Source organism: Falco naumanni, chromosome 4, assembly GCF_017639655.2.
Source record: "Falco naumanni isolate bFalNau1 chromosome 4, bFalNau1.pat, whole genome shotgun sequence".
Taxonomy (NCBI): Eukaryota; Metazoa; Chordata; class Aves; order Falconiformes; family Falconidae; genus Falco; species Falco naumanni.
The window spans coordinates 68530047-68551694 of NC_054057.1; the positions used below are offsets into that span (position 1 = coordinate 68530047).

Sequence of the window (21648 nt, forward strand, 5' to 3'; positions counted from 1 at the left end):
CCCGTGGACTTTGGCCCCAGCAAACAGGCAGCGCCCTTAAAGCGCCAGAACCGCCTGGGGGAAAGGCCAGGGGGTCCCGGGGGGGGGCACCCAGCAGCCGAACACCCCTGTGTCCATACGAGGGTCCGTGCTGGTCTCTGTGCTCAAGGGCTGCCTTGAGAATTGGTGCTAAGGGCTGCAGGGAAAGGATAAAACCACTCCAGAAGAGCCTTCTGAAAGCTCAGGGGCTGGTGGGTTGGGGTTTCCCCCCCCCCCCCCCCCCCCAATTCATTCTGGAAACCTTAAGTACTTAAAAGAGCCAAAAGGACACACCTCTTCAGATCTGTAAGGGGAAGAGAGAAGGAATGCAGCACATGAAAGCCAACACTTCATCCCTGCCTTTAACAATGGATTGAACTGAGCAGAGAACAGGAGTTTCAAGGCTTCTGCATCCAGCTGGGAGCCCAGCGTTTCCCTCGCACGCTCCCTGCTCACACACGAGTGTTTATCTCCCCCCAGCCCACGCAGAGCCCTGCCTCCGCGGCCCAGAACCGGCCATGCCCTCACAAACAGCCACGGCACACAAGGGACGTCCGCCGCGGCCGCCCAACCTTTCCCCTTCCCCACGAAGCCTTCACCAAGGCGCCACCACCTCACGCTTTTTTGCCCTCCCGCTTCAGAGTCCGGGGCCAACCGGCCGCCCTGCACTTTGCCCTGGGCTTGTTCCTCCTCGTTCCTCCGTGCGGGACATGGAACGCACCCCCCGCGCCCTGGCAGCACGGAGCTCCTGGTCACTGATGAGGAAAGGCTCAGCGGTGCTCGCCCACCCTGCAGCAAGGGGGGGGTTCAGTCGTGAGACAGGGCTTTGCGGCTGAGACCCCTGCCCCAGCTCCTTTGGCCAAGCAGAGGTACAAAGAGCAGCATGACACACTGTAAAAAAGGAAACCAAAGGGGTGGTAAACCCAGGTGATTCGGGGTGACCTGATGCAATAACCTTCAGCTCCTCCCAAACGCCGAACCCTCTACAAGCGTCACTTCAGCCCCCCAGCTCTTGCAACAGCCGCTCGGGGCAAACAAGCCCCGATGCCTTTGGGGGGAGGTGATTTCATGGTGCCCCCCCATGCCACGCTCGCTCATGCTCAGCCACCCACAAGTCCACGCCAGCCGGGCAGCCAGCACAGTGCTTGCCAGACGGACACCGGCAATTTATTTACCTCAAGAGTCCAACTTTGGTGACCTTCCAGCCACGCCACAGCGGCTGCTGGTTTGATTCTGTTTCTGAAGACTAAATCCCCACTTTGTGGCTAATGATGGCAAGGAGGGGGATGGTGCCAAGTGGCTCACTGGATTTCTGCAGAGCGGACCCTGCCTGCTGCTCCTGGGCGCGGGGAACAGTGTGTGACTTGCACCGACGTAAGAAAAAAAACAGAGCAGAGCACCTATTGATGAACACAGTTAAAGGGCTCAGGAAGACCAAGGCCGCTGTGTTGAAATAAAAGGAGTAAAGCAACTTCTGCCAACGTGACATCAACGCGGCACACAGGGATCCCTGTAGTATCGGGTTTAGCTTTAAAAACCCAGTCGGCGAGAGCGGAAAGCCTGCCCGCTTCCCAGGTGGCCACCAGCTCACTGCCGCTGCTGCAAGGATGTACGTACACCTGGAATGAAAAGAGATTCTGAAAATGCCTCCAGCTGCCTCCCAACAAGCCCCTCCATCTATAAAAAGAACCCAGCATGAAACAGGCAGCCCAGCCTCAGCCCCCTGGTGCTCCAGCCTCTGGTAATTCAGGAAAAGCAGCTCAGCAGCTCCGGCTCGTGCCACCCAGTCACCAAGAGCCAGCGACAGGGAGCGAGGCGACATCTGGGTGCCCTCATCTGCCAGGAAAGGGCAGCTGTCACCGTGACCTCACCCACTCCAGCACAAACCTGGCCCTGCTGAAGACCTGCCAGATTTCTTATCTGTATTTCCCAATCTTCCGTGGTCACTGCTCACGGTGATTAGCCATCCCAAGTGCCACATCCCCATGTAGGAGCTGCAGCCAGCGCAAGCAGCGCGTGGCACACCAGCTTCCTGCGCCTGCAAGGTGCTCCCACGTTTCCGTTTCTCTCAGAATGAACCCCTCCCAAATTCACAGTTTCAAATGTTTTTATTGAAAGTCAAGTCCTTGACTCTATGTTGTTAAGAAAAGTTAACAAAAGAGAATCACATGCCAAGTATTCCGACTGAGGGAAAACAAACACAAAAGTGACCAAACCAACCAATCTCATTTTGTTTTCTCTAAGATGCCTGGAAGGAAGATCTAGAGCAGTCTCACAGCCTACGCAAACCCACAGTAAGACCACTCTATCCAAAAATTCAGTGATTAAAACTAAGGAACAAATGAGTTTTATTTTATTTACAGACTGCACAAAGAAAATTTGTGTTTGTAGAGGGGTTGCTTACGACAATAAAATCCAAATGGCCTTTGACAAACTGTGTTTGAAGGCTTGGTTCTTCAGCATCCCCAATCCACACAAAGTGTTGGAAAGTCTCTCGTTTTGCTGGGAAGCTGGGTGTGAACTTTAGTGTTCGAAAAACCAGGAGGCTCTCACCTCTGACGCTGAATGAACTTGCCCTGTGCCCCTCAACCCTTGCAGCCACGCTCCACACTGATCCACGCCTCGGCTTCCACAGGCCAGAGGTAAAACAACCAGGCACTGGTTTTGCAATGTCAGTTGAAGGTCAGACTGTACCTTCTGGCTTCATGACAGCATCAAAACCCAGTTCTTCAAGGAACAATAGCCTGACTGAACAATAGCCCCAAAAGCTGGGTCAGAGACAGTCCCTTGTTATATTTGCAATTAAAAAAAAAAAAACCACAACAGAAAACCCAAACAAAAAAAAAACACCAAACCAAACCCAGAGCAGCAAAAGCTGCATATCTGAACAACAGAGGATCTGCTGTTACACCAAAAAAGAACGCATTCCTCATAACATGGCACTGAGCTAAACACAAATGGAGTCCCTGAACTATTTCTATTGGTATCTTTGGTGCTACCCTTCTGCTGTCAGCAGGGCACGGTGTGAAGATCTCTGTTCTCACCTGCTCTGCTTTTCTCTCTGATCACCACCCAGGCCTTGTTACGACACCGTTGTCATGACACTCGAGTGTGCAGTGAGTGGGCTTGCAGGCCTCTCTTCTGGGTGAAAGATGGTATTATGACTTCGGTAAGTTTTACAATATTAGCAAATAAGAGAATGATAATGCAGTTTCGTAACATTTCACAGTAAAAGTACAATTGTTTTGAAAATACGTCGTCCCAAAAACATTCTCAGTAGTAAGGTCGTCGTGGATTGTTCTGTGGGGAATAACAAAAGAAAATTAATAAAAATTGCTGTCTTCACAGAACAATGAGCATCTGAGCTCAATTATCTGAAAAAGCCACTGAAAAGTGACATTTCTGACAGTGAAATCGGAGGTTTGCCCATCAAAAATTACAAATGTAGCTTTCTAGGTGTGCTGGCATGCTGAATGCAAGAGGCAGGCAAATGCAAGCTTCCAAGCGTTTTGCAACCAGAAAAACAATTATTCAAAATAAAACATAGATTCACAGGCAGCCCATCCGCTTCGTGTTCATCGCTTATACTTGGTTTGCACCAGATAGAACTAAACCCAGGGGCTTTTGTATATATATAAAAAAAATCACAGCAAGCAAAACTGTGCATCCATGGACATTTTGGTAGTGATAATTTGATTCAGCATAAGAACAGAATCCAGAAGAAACTTTCACAGCATTTGCTCTCTTGGCTAAGCACTAGAAACACTCCCACCCTTACAAGATACGCACGGAAGCCTCAATGGATTTGTCACCGTGTCTGCTCTAGTTTTGGGACCACCTTACCAATGGATTTGGTCGGAAGCGGTAGGCGAGCATCATCCGTTTACGGAATGCCTCGTACTCATCATCCTCCTTCGTTAGCTCGGCAGGACGATCAATGCCAAAACCAGCCCCATCCACAGCAGTAGTTCCCCTGTTTGGAAAGAGGGGACAAAGCCTCCAAGGTAAGCAGATGTGACAGGTCACCTTCCTCTTCACCAGAAATACCTGCTGCCTCTTGTCATCAAAGCTCCATCAGGGAGCACCGGGCATCATCACACAGAGCATGCTGCATCAAGACAGACAGCTAATACCGAGCAGCTTATTGCATTTGCCACCTTTCCACACTGCCCTTCTAAATCAATGACGCTGCTATTGCTAGATGGAAGCAGTAGTGTCAACATATATTTGCTTAACCTTTTACATCTGGAACAGAAATACCGTCTGCTTTGGATGCCTCCCCACTGAACAGTGCTCTGACTGGCAGAGAAACCTTTGGCAACCCAATGCGTTGATCTGTACCTCACCACCTGGAGGCACGCAGCACCACTAAACACCACACCTGCCTCCCGTTCCTTCACTCCAGAACAGTCCAAAAGTGGAAGCAATTCCTTCCCATCTGCAGTAGCACCTTCTTGGCAATTCCAAGAACATGAGAGGTGGTAGAGCCCAGGCAAATCACAACCCTTGTTCAAGCCTGCGATGGACAGAAACCGCCTCCCTGCTGTTGTTTGCAAGCCATGCCACTTTGATTACAACACTCTTTTATTACAGGACTTCTCTGAACTAATAATCAGTGCGGGAGGAGCAGAAGTGCTTTGTACAGCTACTTTCTATTGTGCAGTAAACAAACAATTGTTATTTCTAAAAGGATCTAATGCTAAATAACAATTCAGAGTATTTCCTATCCCCCAATATTTGGTTTTGAAGTTCAGCATATGTTACCAACAGATGATCCACCTAAAAAGAGATGCTCATCTATTTTGGGATAGAACTCTCAGAAAGCTTTATTATATACAAAGCGCAATCAAATCAGAAAAACTTCTGTGCAAGAAAAGTGATGTCGGGACAGTTGCATGATCGCACACAAAGCTCTCTCACCTGGACTGCAACACCCTTCAAACACAGGTCTAGCAGTAGCAAATATTGGTAATTGCCTTTCACCCTCTTCAATAAATCACCTATTACACCAGGGACTAGCTAGCAGGCACCAACAGCGCTAAAGATGCAAAAGGCATGCTCTTTAATACTTAAATAAATTTATGACTTCAAAGACATGACTTAATCCTCGCACGCCCTTGGAGAGGTGAGGTGCAGACAAGTATCATCTTCATTTTCGAGATGGGGAAACGGGGGAGAAGGCACCTCTCAGAAGAAGGCACTATGAAAACTGAGATTTATAAACAAAATACTCTTGTCTCAGGTCATACCTCTTGCCTGAGATAAAGTACCAAACCCAGGCCTTGAGGGGAGGGAACCCCAAAGAAATCAGAAACCATTTTTCTCCTTTGCTGTGAGGATTCCATATTCTGTTCAAGTGATGAATTACAGTCCCACTCGTTGCAGCTGCTTCCAGTAGGCTAAGGTAGGAGCATCAATTATCAGCCCAAGATGAAAGGACTAAATCAATAGTAGAACTCTGCTTACTTGCTGACTGGGTTTTTAATCCCCTGTCCATCCGAGCCAAGTCCCTCGCCTTCCTTCCAGCCCATCTTCATTAGCATTTGATAACCTATGTTTTCCACAGTCAATTTGAACTCTTTGTATTCAGAATAATCTGGCTCACGTCCTTCCTGCGGAGACACAAAAAGTAGCGTTGGTTATTTTTTTTATATGCACCTATCTTTGTGGGCCAGAGGAGGGGAAAACCAGCTTCAGCTACTCAAAAGTCAGGATGGTTCTGGCAAACAACAACTAAGCACCATTTCTTGGGATTCCAGTTCTGCACCACCACAGAGAAGAAAACGGGTAAATGACAAAGCACTGCATGACCCTATAGCATAATCTGCAAGAAGCAGGGAATGCTACTGTGAGATTAAGCTAAGAAATATTTAGCTCCTGAATTTAAAGTTGCTCACTGGATCAAGCTTCAGATACAGTTCTTATTTAAGCCGGGATCTCCAGGGAATGTCAGACTCCATGCTGGTTACATGGAAACATTATGAGCGTTGCGCCAGCATCAAGAACTTCTACAGTTTAGGAAGAATTGGCAGGTATTGAAGTGCTTTGCATAAGCTTTTTGTAGGCTTTGTATTTTCACTTTACTGCAATCATCTGGATAAAAATTCAATTTGTCCTTGCTTGGCATCAGCAACCACTCAGCCAAAACAGGACCGGCAGACAACGGTGGGTAGCCTGAGAGGCTGGTCTGTAAGTTTCAGCTAACTCCCAAATACCATCCTAACAGTGTGTTCTTTAATTTGCTACAGCCGTTGCTCTGCAAAGAGCAAACTACTAACCCTTGTTTCCTCCCAAAGTAACGCAGCTCCCAGTGTAAGGGCAGGAATACTTGAAGGGTGCAAGGTGGCTCCCTGCCGCAAACAAGGGCCAAGCATGCCCGAGATCTTGCCCTCATGTCTACGGGGCAAGCCTGAAACACCGCCGCTGCCCTGCAGAGCCTATTTCACCTTCAATGCCTTGAATGTCTCCATGAATTTCTCCAGCTCGTCAGGTGGAAGGAAGTCTCCGATGAAATGTTTCCCTCTGCCCATCTGGGTCAGCTGCTCAGCCCACTCTGCCCAGGACATAGATGAGAGAAAACAGCAGTAAGGTAGTGTTCTTTGACTTGGAATTTCAGAGGGTTTTGTGAAGCATAAAGCCTCCAACAACAGCTGGTCATTATCTCCACTCAACAGGCAGGGAAGCCACAGCACAGAGCAGTGAAAAGCGACCCTGCAACTCCCACGCCAACACCACGACCTCAAGACATGTCCCTCTGGAGGCCTCCGTACCACCACAGAGCGAGCGAGACGTTTGGTGGCAGCTCCCTACACACCTCGCGTCTTGTCCATCTCCATGCGCCGAAGCTGGTGCTCCCACGTCCCCAGCTCACTGTCCACCTCTTCATCGCTGTCATAGCCGTGTTGGTGCTGCTGAATTGCCTTTTCCCACATCATCTGCATCTCCTGCATGGCTCGCTTGTGCTTCATGATCATGTCGTACATCTGCTGCATCTAGGGGAAGAGATGCAGCAGCGCGCACAGTAAGACAACACGCTGGGAGGCGGCAGGGTCTGCCAGAGGCACGCAGAGCTCAGCACCAGAGCCCGCACCCGCCACGCAGAACGCAGGTTACGACAACTACAAATCCCAGCAGGCAGCGCCATTGCTTGATCCGAGCCTCTCGCTTCTCAGATCAAACAGGAGCATTATGTGCTGGCTCCTCCGACACAGGCAACTCAATATCAACACTGGGGACTGCTGCCATCTGATCATACACACACACTTTAGATCACCCTCACGTTCTGGCAAAAGCCAATTCTGCTCTCCTTCCTCCAAAGCCAGCAGGTATCCGCTCACCTTCTCACTGCTGGAGCAATACATAAACAGCTGCAGGCGTGACACAACAGACCTTATAGATTTTGGGGTTTAGTTTGGTAGGACAGCAATTGGCTGGCTTAATTCATATTCCCCAAAGTCCTCTAATATTTCTGCTGACTGCAGCGTCACATGATTCTTCGGTATTCAGCACAAATCCTAGAGATTTGTGCTCTGGGACACTGGGAAAGTTTCTTTGCTACCTCCACCTCCATTTTCCCATCTAACCCAGCCATTGCTGCAACACAGTATGAATTGGGAAATCATTTCAGGGCATTACCTCCTGCTGCTCCTTCAGCTGTTTCTTCTGGGCTTCGGAGAGCTCCGTCACACCCACCAAACCAACCGGTTTCCCTTTTTCATAACCAAGACCCTTCAGGTCCTGAACTGTAACAAGCACATGTTAAAAGACTTTCAAAAAACTGAGACAGCTGCTCAGACCAGCGAACCCATATCGCAAGATCCCCACACAAAGTCTGACACTCATGTCCATGGTTCCAGTATTGAGACAAGCACTTCAGGAAAGAACAACCGCCTGGTAGGACTTTGGAACCATAGGAGCAGGAAAGCCACTGGGTCACACAGCTCCTTCGCCTGCCACCTCAGAGTATTCCCCCACCCTGGCCCGAGGCTCTGCCCGCATCACATCAGCAGACCTGCGAACCATGTCTCACATCCTCAGAGGTCACGCTGCACAGCAGTCTGCTATGCCACGCTTTAAACATCATTCCTCCTTAAGATTAATTCTCCTCATAAGGCTTCCTCGTGAACCCCAGCCGTTGCAAAGAGCGATACTTAATTATTCAGAGTTGAGTCACAAGCAGATCTGAGCCTGTCAGCATATTGTCCAATCTGTGCACGTAAGTGTCTGCTGATTACTATGTAAACAGCAACTTCATTCAAAATGAAAAGCAAATGACCACATTAGAATAAAGACATGAGCATTATGCTGCTTTTGGAAGTCGCCATTCCCCAAGGAGATTTTAGTTTCTAATCTACAGGCTCAAGAGCAGCATTGCCAGGGATGTTGCCTCTGCTTTCAAAGAGGGGGCATCTGAAGTCTCTGCTTGACAATCACATTGACGTATCCTCCTTTTTCTGCAGCATCCCCTTTTGGAAGCTCCTCCTTCCAAGTGATTTTTGCAGTTTTATCAGATAAACCCTGAAATTAGATATCAACATTATCTGGGCAGGACACTTACTCATTTCAAACGACCGTATGGCACTCTGAGTTCAAAGGGCAAGTTAAAGGCAAGAGAGAGGGGGGGAAAAAAGGAAACCTACTTGTAATTGCTGCACCACGAAAGTAAGTAATTGAAGCACTGCTGGGGCTGCAAAGCAGAGATTTACAATAGGGACTGCCTTGCAAACTTGGTGCATATATATCTAGCAGGGCTGGCAGCTCCTCTCTAAAGCACCTCAGAGCCAAGACCTCAACAGTTAAATATTTAAGGGATTAAAAGAAGACACACAACCGCACCTGAAAGCGCACCTGAAAGCGTGTTGCATTTTTCAATACAAGGAAAAGGATTTCTTCCTAATGACTGCAAAACCCTCCATTTGAATGTAAGTCCAGACTACAGTTAAATGATGCTTCATTAATTATTCATTATCTATTAATTATGAAGCCCGATAATAATAGCATCATTGTTCATGACACCAAATGTCTACACGGCATGCTAATTAGGCCCCAGGGGTCATCTTCTCCCTTCCTCTTATTCGAACTCAGGGCAATTGATCTGAGCACTCATCTCACCTCCTTTCCCACATGCTTTTGGCTGAGCACTCCAGGACTGGAAAGCAGCTTCCTTAACTCCTGCCTCCCAAGGAGAACATAAAACAGCGCATCCACCCTCCCTCGCACAGCTACAGCCTCTGCACATTCACACCAGAGCTGGGAGTCAACTCTGCAGGAAGAGTTATGTAAAACACTGCAAGAGGTTTTCCAAGAGGAGAGAAGCAAGAAGCCGTGTTACGCTAGGCTTGGTGCTAGGATACGCACTTGCAGCTCCCAAGAAATAAGAACAAATAGAAAACCAAACCTATCTATCATTGATAAACAGCCCAATTTCTGTCTCTGAGAGCACTGAGATTCGGAAACAGTCTGGATGAGCACACTACGCCTATTGCACATAAAGAAGGATCTGGCCCCAAACGTTACGTGAGACCGGGGCACTTCAGCATCAGCCCCAGTCAAAGTTTCACCTCCTGTCTCAGGGCATGGGAAAGCTTTCTCTGAATGCACCGAGGAAGACTCTCTGCCCTTCACAGAGGTCAGCAGCTTTTTGGCTTAGTTCTGAATTGCATAAACACTCAGGCTAAGAGCCAGGCATGGCTCTAGAGGCCCCGCGAGCTGGTGGCTTGCCAGCATATATAACCACCTTAAAGGAGAAAGGTGAGAGCCTAGCATCTTCTTTTACTTCCCAGAAAGCATATGCCACTGCTCCTTCTTGTGCTAAAACTACATCTGGTTTGTCTGACTGCTCTGGTACCTTGCAGACTTTATGCTGAGAGATGCTGAAAAACCACTGCAAAAATTTAGCGCTGGGAGATATTTTTGTAGGTTTGGCCCAAAGTATCACAATACAGGCAAGGTTGACAGAAAAAGCAAAGCTCCACCCCAAGCCCACTTCTGAAGATAGGAAAGTCTACTCAGAAAATAAATCAGTCAATGAATTTGCATAAAAATAGGCAAAATTTTTAAGTTCCTTATACCTAGCACAGGCAAACACTATGCAAAAGATAAGGAGTCGCTTCTCAGTCCCATGCTCAGCAGGCCTGGGAAAAATACATTTTTTTTCCTCGAATGACATCAGCTTTGCCTACAGGGTTAATGGTGCAGTCTATCTGCAGCATTGGCAGAAGACTACCTGAAGGTTTATCTGTTTCCCACATGCCTGAAGAAGAGCTTGTTACAAGGGAAGTGAATGTCCTTTAAGGACAACAGGAGAAATCCCAGTACAGAAATGCCTGATTTTTTGCTTCAGAGTCTGAAGATCTTACTCAATTAAAAGTAATCAGACTCAAACCAATCCAGTATCAGGTTTCAGAAAACTCTAATGACACCCTGTAATTTCCCATTAGTCCACAGAGTTCACTAATCACAGTATCTTTGTGCTGTTCAGCTTTTCAGATATATTAGTCCCTGCAGTACATACGCAGTTAAGTGTTTCAATATCAATATGTTGCAGAGGAGCCTTTTTTCTGTCCAGAAGGGCTACACTTTCTCCTCTCCACGATACTGATTTATTACTAAGAGTACATAGGAAAAGAATCAGAACAGTCCTCTACTAAATCCAAAACAATTGCTAAGGATAAAGGACTAAGATGTAGATATTTAGGGAACCAAAGCACACTGTGCAACTCTAACCTTCCGCAGGACCAGGGCTGTAATTTGGAATTCTCTTCACTTGTCAGGTTGAAGATCTTAATTCTGAAAGGGATTAGGCTATCTGAACCAATAAAAAGAAAAATCCTTCCCCCTGCAGAGCATTAACAGTGCATTAACATTTGATTTGTTATACTTGACAAATTGTTTGCTGTTCTTTTACAGTCATAGAATTGTTTAGGCTGGAAAAGACCTTTAAGATCGTTGGGTCCAACTGTTAACGCAGCACTGCCAAATCCACCACTAAACCCTAAGCACCACGTCTACACATCTTCTAAGTACCTCCAGGGGTGGTGGCTCAACCACTGCCCTGGGCAGCCTGTTCCAGTGCTTGACAACCCTTTTGGTAAAGAAATTTTTCCTAATATCCGATCTAAACCTCCCCTGATGCAACTTGAAGCCGTTTCCTCTTGTTCTGTTGCTTGTTACCTGGGAGAAGAAACTGACCTGCACCTCTTGCTACAGCCTCCTTTCTTCTACTTGACACAAAGCCATGCAGAAAGTGAGCATGAACACAGCGAGCATATCCCTATCTAATTAAGGGGAGGCTAAAAGCCAGGGGAGATTTCAGCAGGGGGTATTAAGACAGAGTCTGATGCTTGTTTTGATAGCGCCTGCCCAGCTTCGTCATCAAAGTGTCACTACTGTCTGCAAGAAACAAAAATTACTCTAGAGGTACAAAATCAGGGAAGACTTTCACATCCGATTTCTGCCTTACTATGAGCAGCAACTCAAGGTCAAATGACTAAGCCATCCAGGTTGGTATTTTGTCCTGTACACAGGAGAGGTATAGCCAAGACTTCTGTATAGAGCTGTGATCAGAAGACAGAATTACGTAGGAACTTCTCTTCATCTACATTTGAAGCGCTGGATTAGGAGACAGAGTCCTTCCTTCCTTCCTGATCTCTGCAGAATCAACAGACACCACAGCCAACCCTACATCTTACCCAAGCCTAACAATCAAAGCTATTAATGGCTGAGCAATTATCTCCTCTAAAACCCAGCCAAAGCAAAGATCCACCTGCTGGAGCAATGAATTGTACAGGCTGACCAAGGGCTGAGAATTAGCTGTGGTCTCACCCTGCAACTCAGAAAATTATAGCTTGTTTTGTCTTACTTGTCCCACTTCATCTGTTCCGCTACTGCCTTTTGAAAAAGGTCCTTATTCAGACCGGTACTTGGTACTTTTCCTGTGACTCTAGCCTTGTACTACTAATTCTGTTTGCCAACACCAACTGCCTTGTGTCTTCTTGTTCTCCTTTTTGCATCCTTTCCCCATACCACACTCACTGGGCAAAGGATTCAAAGATGCCATCTTAAATGTCTGCTTTCACCTGTTGTCCTCGAGTGCCTTGATTTTTGTATGCACCTCCAGCTGCCTGCCTCATTACCTATCTGTACATGCACAGACGGGCCACCGGAGTTCAACCTCCGAGAGCTCCCTTGAAGTGTCCAAATTGGAAGAATTATCTTCCAGCACTTGAAAAGAGCTGCACCCCCTGGATGAACTTGGCAGGTGAGGTAACAGGAGCAAGAGCCTCAATGCTGGATGAGGACCGTGAACTCCATCAGTAATCCAATGAACTGAAATGGGTAGAAATTGGAACGGGAAGTTAAACTTGTGTCCGCCAGCACTCGGGGAACAGCTATTCCCATTTAGCCTTCTGATCAGCTAGGGTGAGATGGAAGTGCTGCCCAAGGATTTTACCCTTCCATGGGGAATAAGCACAGTTCAGCCTTTGATACTTGTTTTCTGACAGACTCTCTTCCTGAAGTGAAATAGCCCTAAACAGCGGAGAGGCTGAGGCTGTAATGAGCTATAGCACAGCAGGGGTTTTGAGATAGCTGGAGAACGATAAGATCCAATCCCTGGTGTCAGTGAGATAAAGTGGTTTATCTGGGTTTCCACACAGGGGAGAGTTAGCTGCTAGACCTAGCTGAAAGATAGAGGGCTGGCAACCATGGAGATTACAACAGGAGATAAGCCTCACTGGGTTTTCTGCTTGCAAAGCCTGCTGTGCTAAGGCAGAATGCACTCCCCAGGAAAACCAGTTACTCAGCACAACACACGGACCCACTAACCTGAAAGAGGGGAGGGAGAATCCAGCTGTTGGACAAGCTGTGGGAGGGGCAATTCAACCTTGTCCTCCTCTGGCCCCCACCTGCTCTTCCGCTTCTTTTTAGTAGTGCCTGTAGCAGTAGCTGTAGTAGTTGTTGCAGCAGGAGTTGTAGCTGTCTGATCGGGTGGAGTTGTAGAGGATGGTGAAGGCGAGGGCACGGATGAGGATGAGGGCAAGGACGAGGGAATGGGCAAGGGCAAAGGCGAGGGAACAGGCAAGGGCAAGGGCAGCGGCACAGGCAAGGACAGGGGTGAGGGTGAAGGAACAGGCAAGGGCAAAGGCGAGGGCGAGGGAACAGGCAGGGGCAGGGGCAAAGGCAAAGGTGAGGGCAGGGGCAAAGGCAAAGACGGTAAGCACAAAGGTGATGGCGATGCCTCAGGACTGGTCTTCCTTTTCAGACTGGACTCTACAGGCAAGGGGGCACACGCAGTGCTGCTTTTGGCCTTACGGAACTCCTCCAGTTTCTGCCGGTAATACTTGTAGCCTTTGCTGTTTGGCTCATATAAAAACCTATAAAGAAAAAAAAAAAAAGAAAGAAGTAAGTTTAGACGTAACAGCCATATGCAGGGGTTGGATATAGCTCAGCTTGGTCAGGGCTTTTCTTTCCTGCAATGCTCTTGCACCACTAGCCTTCCCACACACTTCCCTGCTCTCCAGCACCATCCTGTGTGTACGTGCACGCAATGCAGGGCGCTGCGTGCTTTTGCAAGGTAGGCTGCAAGCCTGCGGGATCAGAAAGTGTATTTCCCATTCATGAGCAAACCACAGCTATTTTGGGGGCCAAATAAACACACAGTACCAAAAAGGATCATGTTACATATGTGGAAATGCAAGGTCCTCCCCCAGAATTCACCTGCCTTCCAGAAACGTTTGGAAAAACTGCCAGGGCTCCACAACACATCGAGTTTCAGTTCATTAAAGAAAACAAACATTCCAGTCTTACCAATGGGAATGCCAAACCACTGCCTAAAGAAACTGCTCCGAAGCTCTCTATCCAAGCTAGAAGCGTTGACATTACCAGTCTGCTTAATTACACCATGACTCCTCCTTCTGTTCCCTCACACATGAAAAACATTGCTTTATTTGCTACCCCTTCCAGAAATAGGCATCTCTGACCTTTCGGGTAAAATAAAACTCCTTAAGTCTCTGTGGGAAGAACATGAACAATCCTCCATCTAGCAGCTACGCAAAAAATAAAATCAATAGTGCCATGTTTCTTACAAACAAGTTATCTTTTAAATACTTCACACAGGAACGCTGTCTACTCCTAAATTCTCTACAGTCTTCCCTTTTTAAAGGACAAGTTTAACTTTTGGCGTAACTTCTCCTCAGGATAGTTCCAGCTCCCACATGAAAACATAAGGGCTAACAGGCCTTTCCCATCTATTGCTGCACAACATGCACAGACAAACACAAACAGCTCTCTGACGTACTTTAAAATTCACTAAACGTGGTCTTGCACCCCTCCGTTTGAGTAACAGCATTAACGATTGCTTCAGGACCTAGCAGAGGGCAGGATGGGGCCCTCCTTACAGCAAACCTGATGAAATCCTAACAGAGGAGATACTGTTTTACTTGACCATGCTCAGGTGGGATCACAGCGGTGTTTTAAAGTAAATAATGAAACAGCTCAGGTATTAGCACATCTGTCTGATGTAATTCACAACACAAGGGGAGTACCCCAGAGGTCCAGAAGGCAGCCAATAAAATACCAAAGTATCAGCCACAAAAAAAGGCTTGCTGAGCCCCACTTCTCTTCCAAGGAACACACCAAATTGTTTGTAAGAGCAGAAAAATGTAACATGGATGAGACCAAAGGGAGGCATTAAACAGCTGTCAGTGAGCACTGAAGAGAACAATTCACATCTGAAAGGCTGAAAACGATATTCCAAGGGGGGAGCTAATGGTGAAGGAGTGCTACCTGTACGTTAGCGAAGATGCTGTGTAAAGAGCAAGCCAGAAAATTAATTGGACAGCAACAGTATGAGTGGTGGATGGGGGCCCACACCAGAACACAGCTATAGGGAGAAGTATAAAGGTTAGAATTATGCTAGTACATTGCAAGAGAAAGGTGAAGGGGGGTGGAAGTCATAAATTAATTTGCGGGAAAGCAAACAGATTTCTCTCCCTCTGTGCCTCGCTTTAAAGCTTGAGAATGTGAAGGTATCGCTGCTATAGGAGTGCACTATCCTTGTAACTTATCACATGCTTATCTATCATTTCCCCTTTAAAAAAAAACAAAAAGACAAGACCCACACAAGCCCCCCGCCCTTACACTCAGCAGCAGGTTTCTTCCTTTACCTGAAAGCATGGTTCTCTCTGTTGTTCTGCAAGGCAATAGCTTCCACCTCGGGACCCCCGTCTGCTATGAACCTGGCCAGTTTCTCAGCAGAGTTCTTTGTCTCTTCGTCGTCTGGGGGTGAAACTTTAAGCAGGCTGTCAGTACTGGGCCCAACTCACACAAGCAACAGTCAAAGCCTATCTGTTCTAAGAACCCCAAGAGCAGAATAAGGGCAAAAGGTCGAGTTTAATTTTTAGAAATGTTACACATCAACAGTCATCAGAGTTTATATCACAAAAACATGATATTGCATAAAGGCTGTACAACAACACTGTAACCAGAGGCCTGCCCATTCACGCATCAGCCTCCTCTGCGCCAGGAGCTAGATCAGAGCAGATTAACAGACAAGTCAGCTTTTGTCTTCAAAGATGGTCCCTTGTCTGTCTCTGCTGCAGAGGAAGGCTGTTTCTTCCCTGTGTCAGGCGATTTTCCATAGGGTTACACCTCAGCCCTTGCAATTATCTCTAGTTAAAGACTTTGCCACTGAAGTCCCCAGGAGCAATGGGAAAGCCTTAGGAAAAAGTGGCCAACTAATAATGCACCGTAATCCCACTTGTACCTACTGTCACTACCCATCTGCCAGCCGCTTTAGGGGAGGGTTGTAGGACTGAGGAAACTCTCCATGGAACAGTCCCAATCCTCACCTGGAAGAGGTGGCTACTGCAGCCTTTGTCCAAAGGCACAGAGAAGGCTCGGATCGTTAATATTTCAAGCATATTTGATGTTTATAAGGAGCCAGGCAAATACATTATTTAGCCATGACAGCCTTATATGACATTTGCTACCTGCACAGTACCAGTGCCAGTCCTCCAGTGTGCTGGCACAGGACCAGGAGGCAGAAGACATGATTATAAGCCATGGCCAAGTCATAACCTTTCCTTGCCTCAATATTCCACACCTGTAAAGTGTGGATAATACCGCTTAGCTTCCAAACTGTTGTATCAGTTAGTTGATATTGGTAATAAGCTCTTTCAGCCCACAGACTATTAAACCATGATTTGTTTGAGCTGTTAACGCATCAGCATGACAGCTAAATTGCATTAAGACTCCTTTCCACAGAAAAGGAAGATGACACAGAGAGGCTGAGGGATTTGCCAGGGCCACACGGCAGGCCTGTAACAGGCTGGACTAAAAGTGATAAATGCCTGGCCCACACACCACACTTCACCCACTAAGTAATTTCTGTCAACACAGTTAACCAGATTCCACTGTTCACACCACCTGTCTGTTGGCTGATCATCCACTTCTGTTGTTTTCCCACCTGAAAACACAGTCCCTTACTTGCAAGGATTTGTGTCCCAAGCAGAAAATAGAAAATTCAGATAAGGAAACGGCAGCAGAAATGGGGATTATGTTCGACAAACAAAAATCCCATTTTCATTTATAACAAATCAAATAAGAACATCTGAGAAAAAGCACTTTTCCTAAATGCACGTTCAGGGCTGAAACACTTTCCAAAACACACACAGTGAAGCATCATTTTAGTTCACCTTGTTAAGTATTTTGGAGAAATACAAGGAAAATCTCTTTCAAGAGCCCTTTACACAGAGCACGGTACAGCATGCTGTGGGCTCGGGCAACAGCCATTTTTGGCACAAGTGTCTGACATCATCATGGTGACGCTTGATCACCATTTCCTTCCATTTTGAAATTTTATTTACAGGCAGCAGATCGACAGCCAAATACCCACTCCAACTGTTTCCAGAACAGACCTAACAAGCAGTTAGAGCGCGAAGTAGTCAAATTTAACCTCTGCAATTCATATTCTCCAGATCCCGGCCTTAATTACCTTTCTGAGAAGAGGATGCCTGAGAACTTTGATTCTCTTTTCTTATCTCTGCCACTTTCTTTCTGTAGTAAAGGAATTCTCTGCTGTTCTTATCATGCAAAAACCTAGGGTGGAGATGGAGGAAAAAAGGGCATCAGCAACAACTACACAAACGTTGATACTCTGGGATATAAAAAGCTCAAAACCAAAAAATACAAAATAGATAAAATTACACAGAAATGCACTTAAAATGTGCATTATAAAGCCTTCAGCATATATAAATACACGCAGCTTTAATCTAAGGAAAATGTGCATTATAAAGCCTTCAGCATGTATAAATACACGCAGCTTTAATCTAAGGAAAATGTGCATTATAAAGCCTTCAGCATGTATAAATACATGCAGCATTAATCTAAGGACTTGCATCCAAATTTTTTGTGTCTTGAAGGGAAACAGGTAACAGCCTTTTCTGATATAGGAGGGAATCCTCTGTCCACAGCCACGCAGCATGTCAGCAGCAGAGGGGACAGAACCAGACCCGAGACAGAGTCTGTCCCCACGTGCTAGATGTTGTACAGGCAGCCGGACCACCCGGGCTGTATTCCTGACTCTAGCTCATCTGCATCCTCAGCACCATCACAGTATCACTTTCTGCCTCAGCTTCCCCAGCTATAAAACAATTAACTCGTAACAAAGCTCAAATCCACCAAATGATAATTAAACCAAACACATCCATGAGAACTATATACACGAGGCTGATGTTTTTCTCCAACAAAGAGACAGCATTCTGCTTTGGAAGACAAGAGTTATCACCACACTTACGAAAAAGCTGGGTTATCCTTGTAGTCTTCCATAGCGACCTTCTCTAATTCTGGTCCCCCTTCAGCCACGAACCTAGCCAGCTTTTCCACCACTTGTCGGGTCTCCGCATCCTCTGGGGGTAAAACTTTAAGCAGGCTGTCAGTACTGGGGTTCAACTCACACACCAAACAGGCAACAGGTACATTACTTCTAAGAACCATGGCGGCAGACAAAAGTAGAATGGGAATGGGAAGAAAAAGGATGAAATGGGGGATCCAGTCTTACACAGCTGTACAAATTACAATCCCTAGGTTACTGTCAGCCTCTGCGCTCCCCTAGTAGGAGATTAGTAATTTGTCTACACTTTTCCTATGAGAAAAAGCCTAAGATTCGGATCGCCACAGTTTAGGGTGCAACTTCAATCGCAACACAATTTGCTTCTGACAATTCCACTCCCTAGAAAACACAATGGGGAGGAACAGGAACTTGGTTTTAACAACTACATCACTCACTAAAGATTACAGATTCCAGTTCCCAAGACACTATGCTGTACCCAGCCAGCAGAGACGGATTGTGTAGCTGGAGCATATAGCTCTTCCTACCAGCATATGCCCATGTCTCAACCCTTGCCTGGAGGGAATCCTATCAGTTGTAGGAGCTCAGTCTCCATGAACCTGTATTTTGGCTTCTGTGCCAAGAAAGAAACACACTAATGCTGACAGCAATTACAGAGCTGATGCAGGACACAATCAGTGGGAACTAAACACAGGCATTTGTCTAGACAACGGTATTTTTGGTAGAGCAGTGAACAAAGAGCACACAGCAGCAATGTCAGCCACACTGCTCTAGACTAGATTCAAACACACAATCTTTAAATTAAGGGTCCATAAGACCCATTAAGGGTCTTTGCTCTCTGCAGCCAGTGGCTATTTCTTACATTCCTGCAGTGCATCTGACACCGAAATTCAGACTTGCTAAGATTATGCTTTTGTAAACCCCACCAGAAATAGCTAGACATGCATTTGTAAACATATAATGAAATAATTGACACAAAGCTTAGTGTGACTTATTTAGCAATTGCAATCTAATTTTACACTTGATTAATACGTGCGCATGAAGTTCCGATTATTAAACAAATTTGCCTTCTGGCTTCCTAGCCTAAGTTATCCAGATGAACTTGGTTATTTAAGTGCTGCAATATTCTTCATTGATTTTCTAGCCTACTTAAAGTAGTCAGGACCTAGAGGTGAGATTTTCTGATTGTCTAATGAAACTTTGGAAAGAGGCAGGAACTTTGATTTTACCTAATCATAGTTCCATGCCTAACGTAATCTTTTTACATTTATTATTTTATGCAAGTTTATTAACACATGCAATTTTCCCGCCTACGCAGCCACTCCCAAACTGAGGCCTTTTCACTTTCTAGAATTTAAAAAACTAAACTTCCATTTTAAATACAAGCATGCTATCTATGTATTTTCTAGAGGACTTGGCACTAGGCCTATTACATTTCAGTCGTACAAAAGCAGAATTCTTAACATTGGCAAACAATCGAGCTCCGTTAAGAGCAGAACATATTTCTTCTTCTTTTTTTTTTTTTATTTTCACAGAGACTTATAGACCAGTCAAGCACTCGCCTTGGTAACTCGGAGAAAATGAATCTTCCTAGGCACAAAACAGATCTGGTCTAACTACGGCAAGTCACTCATCTCTGGTACTGAGCTCGGGCTGGATCAATAATATCTGACTGTTCAACCTTCAGCTTTTCTGCTGAAGCTGGCTTTGGAGGAGTCCACCAGCATTAACCAGTGTCATTTATATTTCACAATGCAGAAGTCTGCACGTGGGAACCGTGCAAAGAACATAAATTCACAGCATAAGAAAACAAACCAACCAACCCATCCTCCACTGAGGAAAAGTACTAAGGGAACCCTGCTCCCTCACTCAACTGCTATCACTAGGATAAGTGGACCTGCACCCCAAAACAAATGATGTAGTACAAGGCGTCATTTACCTTTAATTTCCAACCACTGCTCATAATCTTCCTCCTCATCTTCATCTGGCGACTGAAACACACTGAGGCGGTTAACGACTGGGGTCTGTTTGAAATGGGAGTAGTTCTTCGCTTGGTGCAGCATGCTGCTCAGGACCTGACCGGGGCGCTTCCCAAACAGCATAGGTTTCTTCCCAACATTTGGTGCAGAAGTGTTTGCCGAGTTATTAGTAGAACTTGGGGGAGGTTCTTAGAAAAGAATGAGGGGAAAATAATTCCTGCACATCCTTACTGGTTTAATATCAGAAGGTTACAAATAACAACTCAGGCAGTAATACAGCTGCAACAGGCCGTTATTTTCAGAGTAAGTTAAAGACACTGACTGGTGAAAGCTGCATAATGAAATTAAATGAAAGCTGTGGTGTGGTTTTTTGGGTTTTTTTACAAAGCAAGATCAAGCTACAAGAGAGATGCTTGTTTTTAACAGCACCTATAGAGGGGAAGAGGACAAACTGCCATATCGCATCTTGAAGACAGACTTTAATCCAAATTTAAAGGGGTCATCACTGCTTTAGAACTTACTCGTACTGGTAACAGCTCATAGCAGGGTTTCTAAAGTGAACATACATGGAGGCAGCTCACACAAAGCTGGTATCACCAGGAGAAGAAAGGCCTCCTGTTGCTCAGAAGTCGACCTACCAGTACTTGACTTTTCCTTCTGCAGCTTGAGAAACTGCTGGAGGAAACTGCCATCATTAACAAACTTGTTGGAAACACAGGCTTCATTTTCAGTACCGTCATCTCTGAATAGAAAAAGAAGAGTAGGTGATGGTACTCATCATCCTGCCCAGCCCCCTCACATGCATTTATATCGAACAGGCAAATGCCAGTGACTACTATCTCATCTAACACTGAGAATGCACCTGTTTTTAAAAGCACAAGAACTATTCAGCTTGTTGCTTACAGCATTTACCCACGCTCTCCACCTGGCTGCTTTACTGCTGTGTTGAAATGGATTTCTACTTGCTCTGTTACGCTGCTCTGCTTCTGAAAGCTCCCAGCAAGCACTTAACTGGGGAACTGTGCTAACTCTTAGGAGTCACAATTATAAGCTAGATAACAAAGAGGAAACTGAAGTGCGATAACGTCCTGTTAAAAATAAAATTTGCTGTTAACACATATCTGTTCTCGCTAGTATCTGAAAACCCGGCTAGATTAATTAAAGCACAAGTATCCTATTCCAACCTTTCCTCAATTATCAATTTTCATTTTCACAGTATCTGCCTCCAAGCATGAGAGCTTTGTACAGCTCGTCTCCTCGCTTGCATGTGACAAACACCCGTTTTCCACCAGGAAAGCTCCCATCTAAAAGCACCGTAATTCACACGTACTCTCCGAAGAGAGGCAGCTGCTGTATGCTCAGGTAATTCTGCCTCGCTTGCTGCTCCAGCCTGGCCTCGATCTCTCTCTTTTTCTGCGCTATCAGTTCCTCTTGGTGAAGAATATTCACGTTCGTCTTGGCCGATTTAGACTGTGCGACCCCAAACCACCGGCTCGCCTTCCCTATGGGAAAAGGGGGGGATGAAAACGAACGCGGAGGGGGATGTCACGACCCTATCCCAGACGCACACCCCGCCCCCCCTCAGCCAGCCCCCGGCCTCTCCGGGGGCGGGTGGCTGCCCACACAGCGGCAGAGAGACTACCGAGCCGCCCCCCCTGCCCCACGCTGCAGCCGGGGGCCGGGCCGCGGGGCAGGGGGCAGAGGATGGCAGGGCCGGGGGGCGGCAGGAGCGGCCGTACCTGGCGCATCCCTGGCGTTGTCCATTTTGGAGCTCCCGTCCCACAATGCACCGCAGCTGGCGGG

At 46.5% G+C, this 21648-nt stretch overlaps 1 protein-coding gene across 1 annotated transcript; it reads right to left on the bottom strand.

Annotated features, from left to right (window-relative positions):
• Window positions 1-2107: 2107 nt before the first annotated feature.
• Window positions 2108-21634, bottom strand: SUGP1 (SURP and G-patch domain containing 1). Its single transcript, XM_040589563.1, has 14 exons — window positions 21585-21634; window positions 21176-21347; window positions 20484-20587; window positions 19806-20033; window positions 17813-17936; window positions 17012-17115; window positions 15183-15306; window positions 12844-13391; window positions 7654-7760; window positions 6833-7010; window positions 6465-6571; window positions 5485-5630; window positions 3862-3991; window positions 2108-3318 (listed from the first exon to the last, which is right to left on the bottom strand). The coding sequence occupies exons 1-14, from the start codon at window positions 21607-21609 to the stop codon at window positions 3292-3294; spliced, it is 2124 nt and encodes a 707-aa protein (XP_040445497.1). The 5' UTR covers window positions 21610-21634; the 3' UTR covers window positions 2108-3291.
• Window positions 21635-21648: the final 14 nt, after the last annotated feature.

Bases quoted from the DNA above. Each gene is read 5' to 3' on its own strand.
- SUGP1 (XM_040589563.1), bottom strand. From the start codon at position 21,609: ATGGACAACGCCAGGGATGCGCCAG. The intron at 6,572-6,832 runs GTGTGTAGGGAG...TGTCCTGGGCAG, and splicing joins GGAGATGGACAAGACGCGAG to AGTGGGCTGAGCAGCTGACC. The intron at 5,631-6,464 runs GTGAAATAGGCT...GTGTCTCCGCAG, and splicing joins AGACATTCAAGGCATTGAAG to GAAGGACGTGAGCCAGATTA.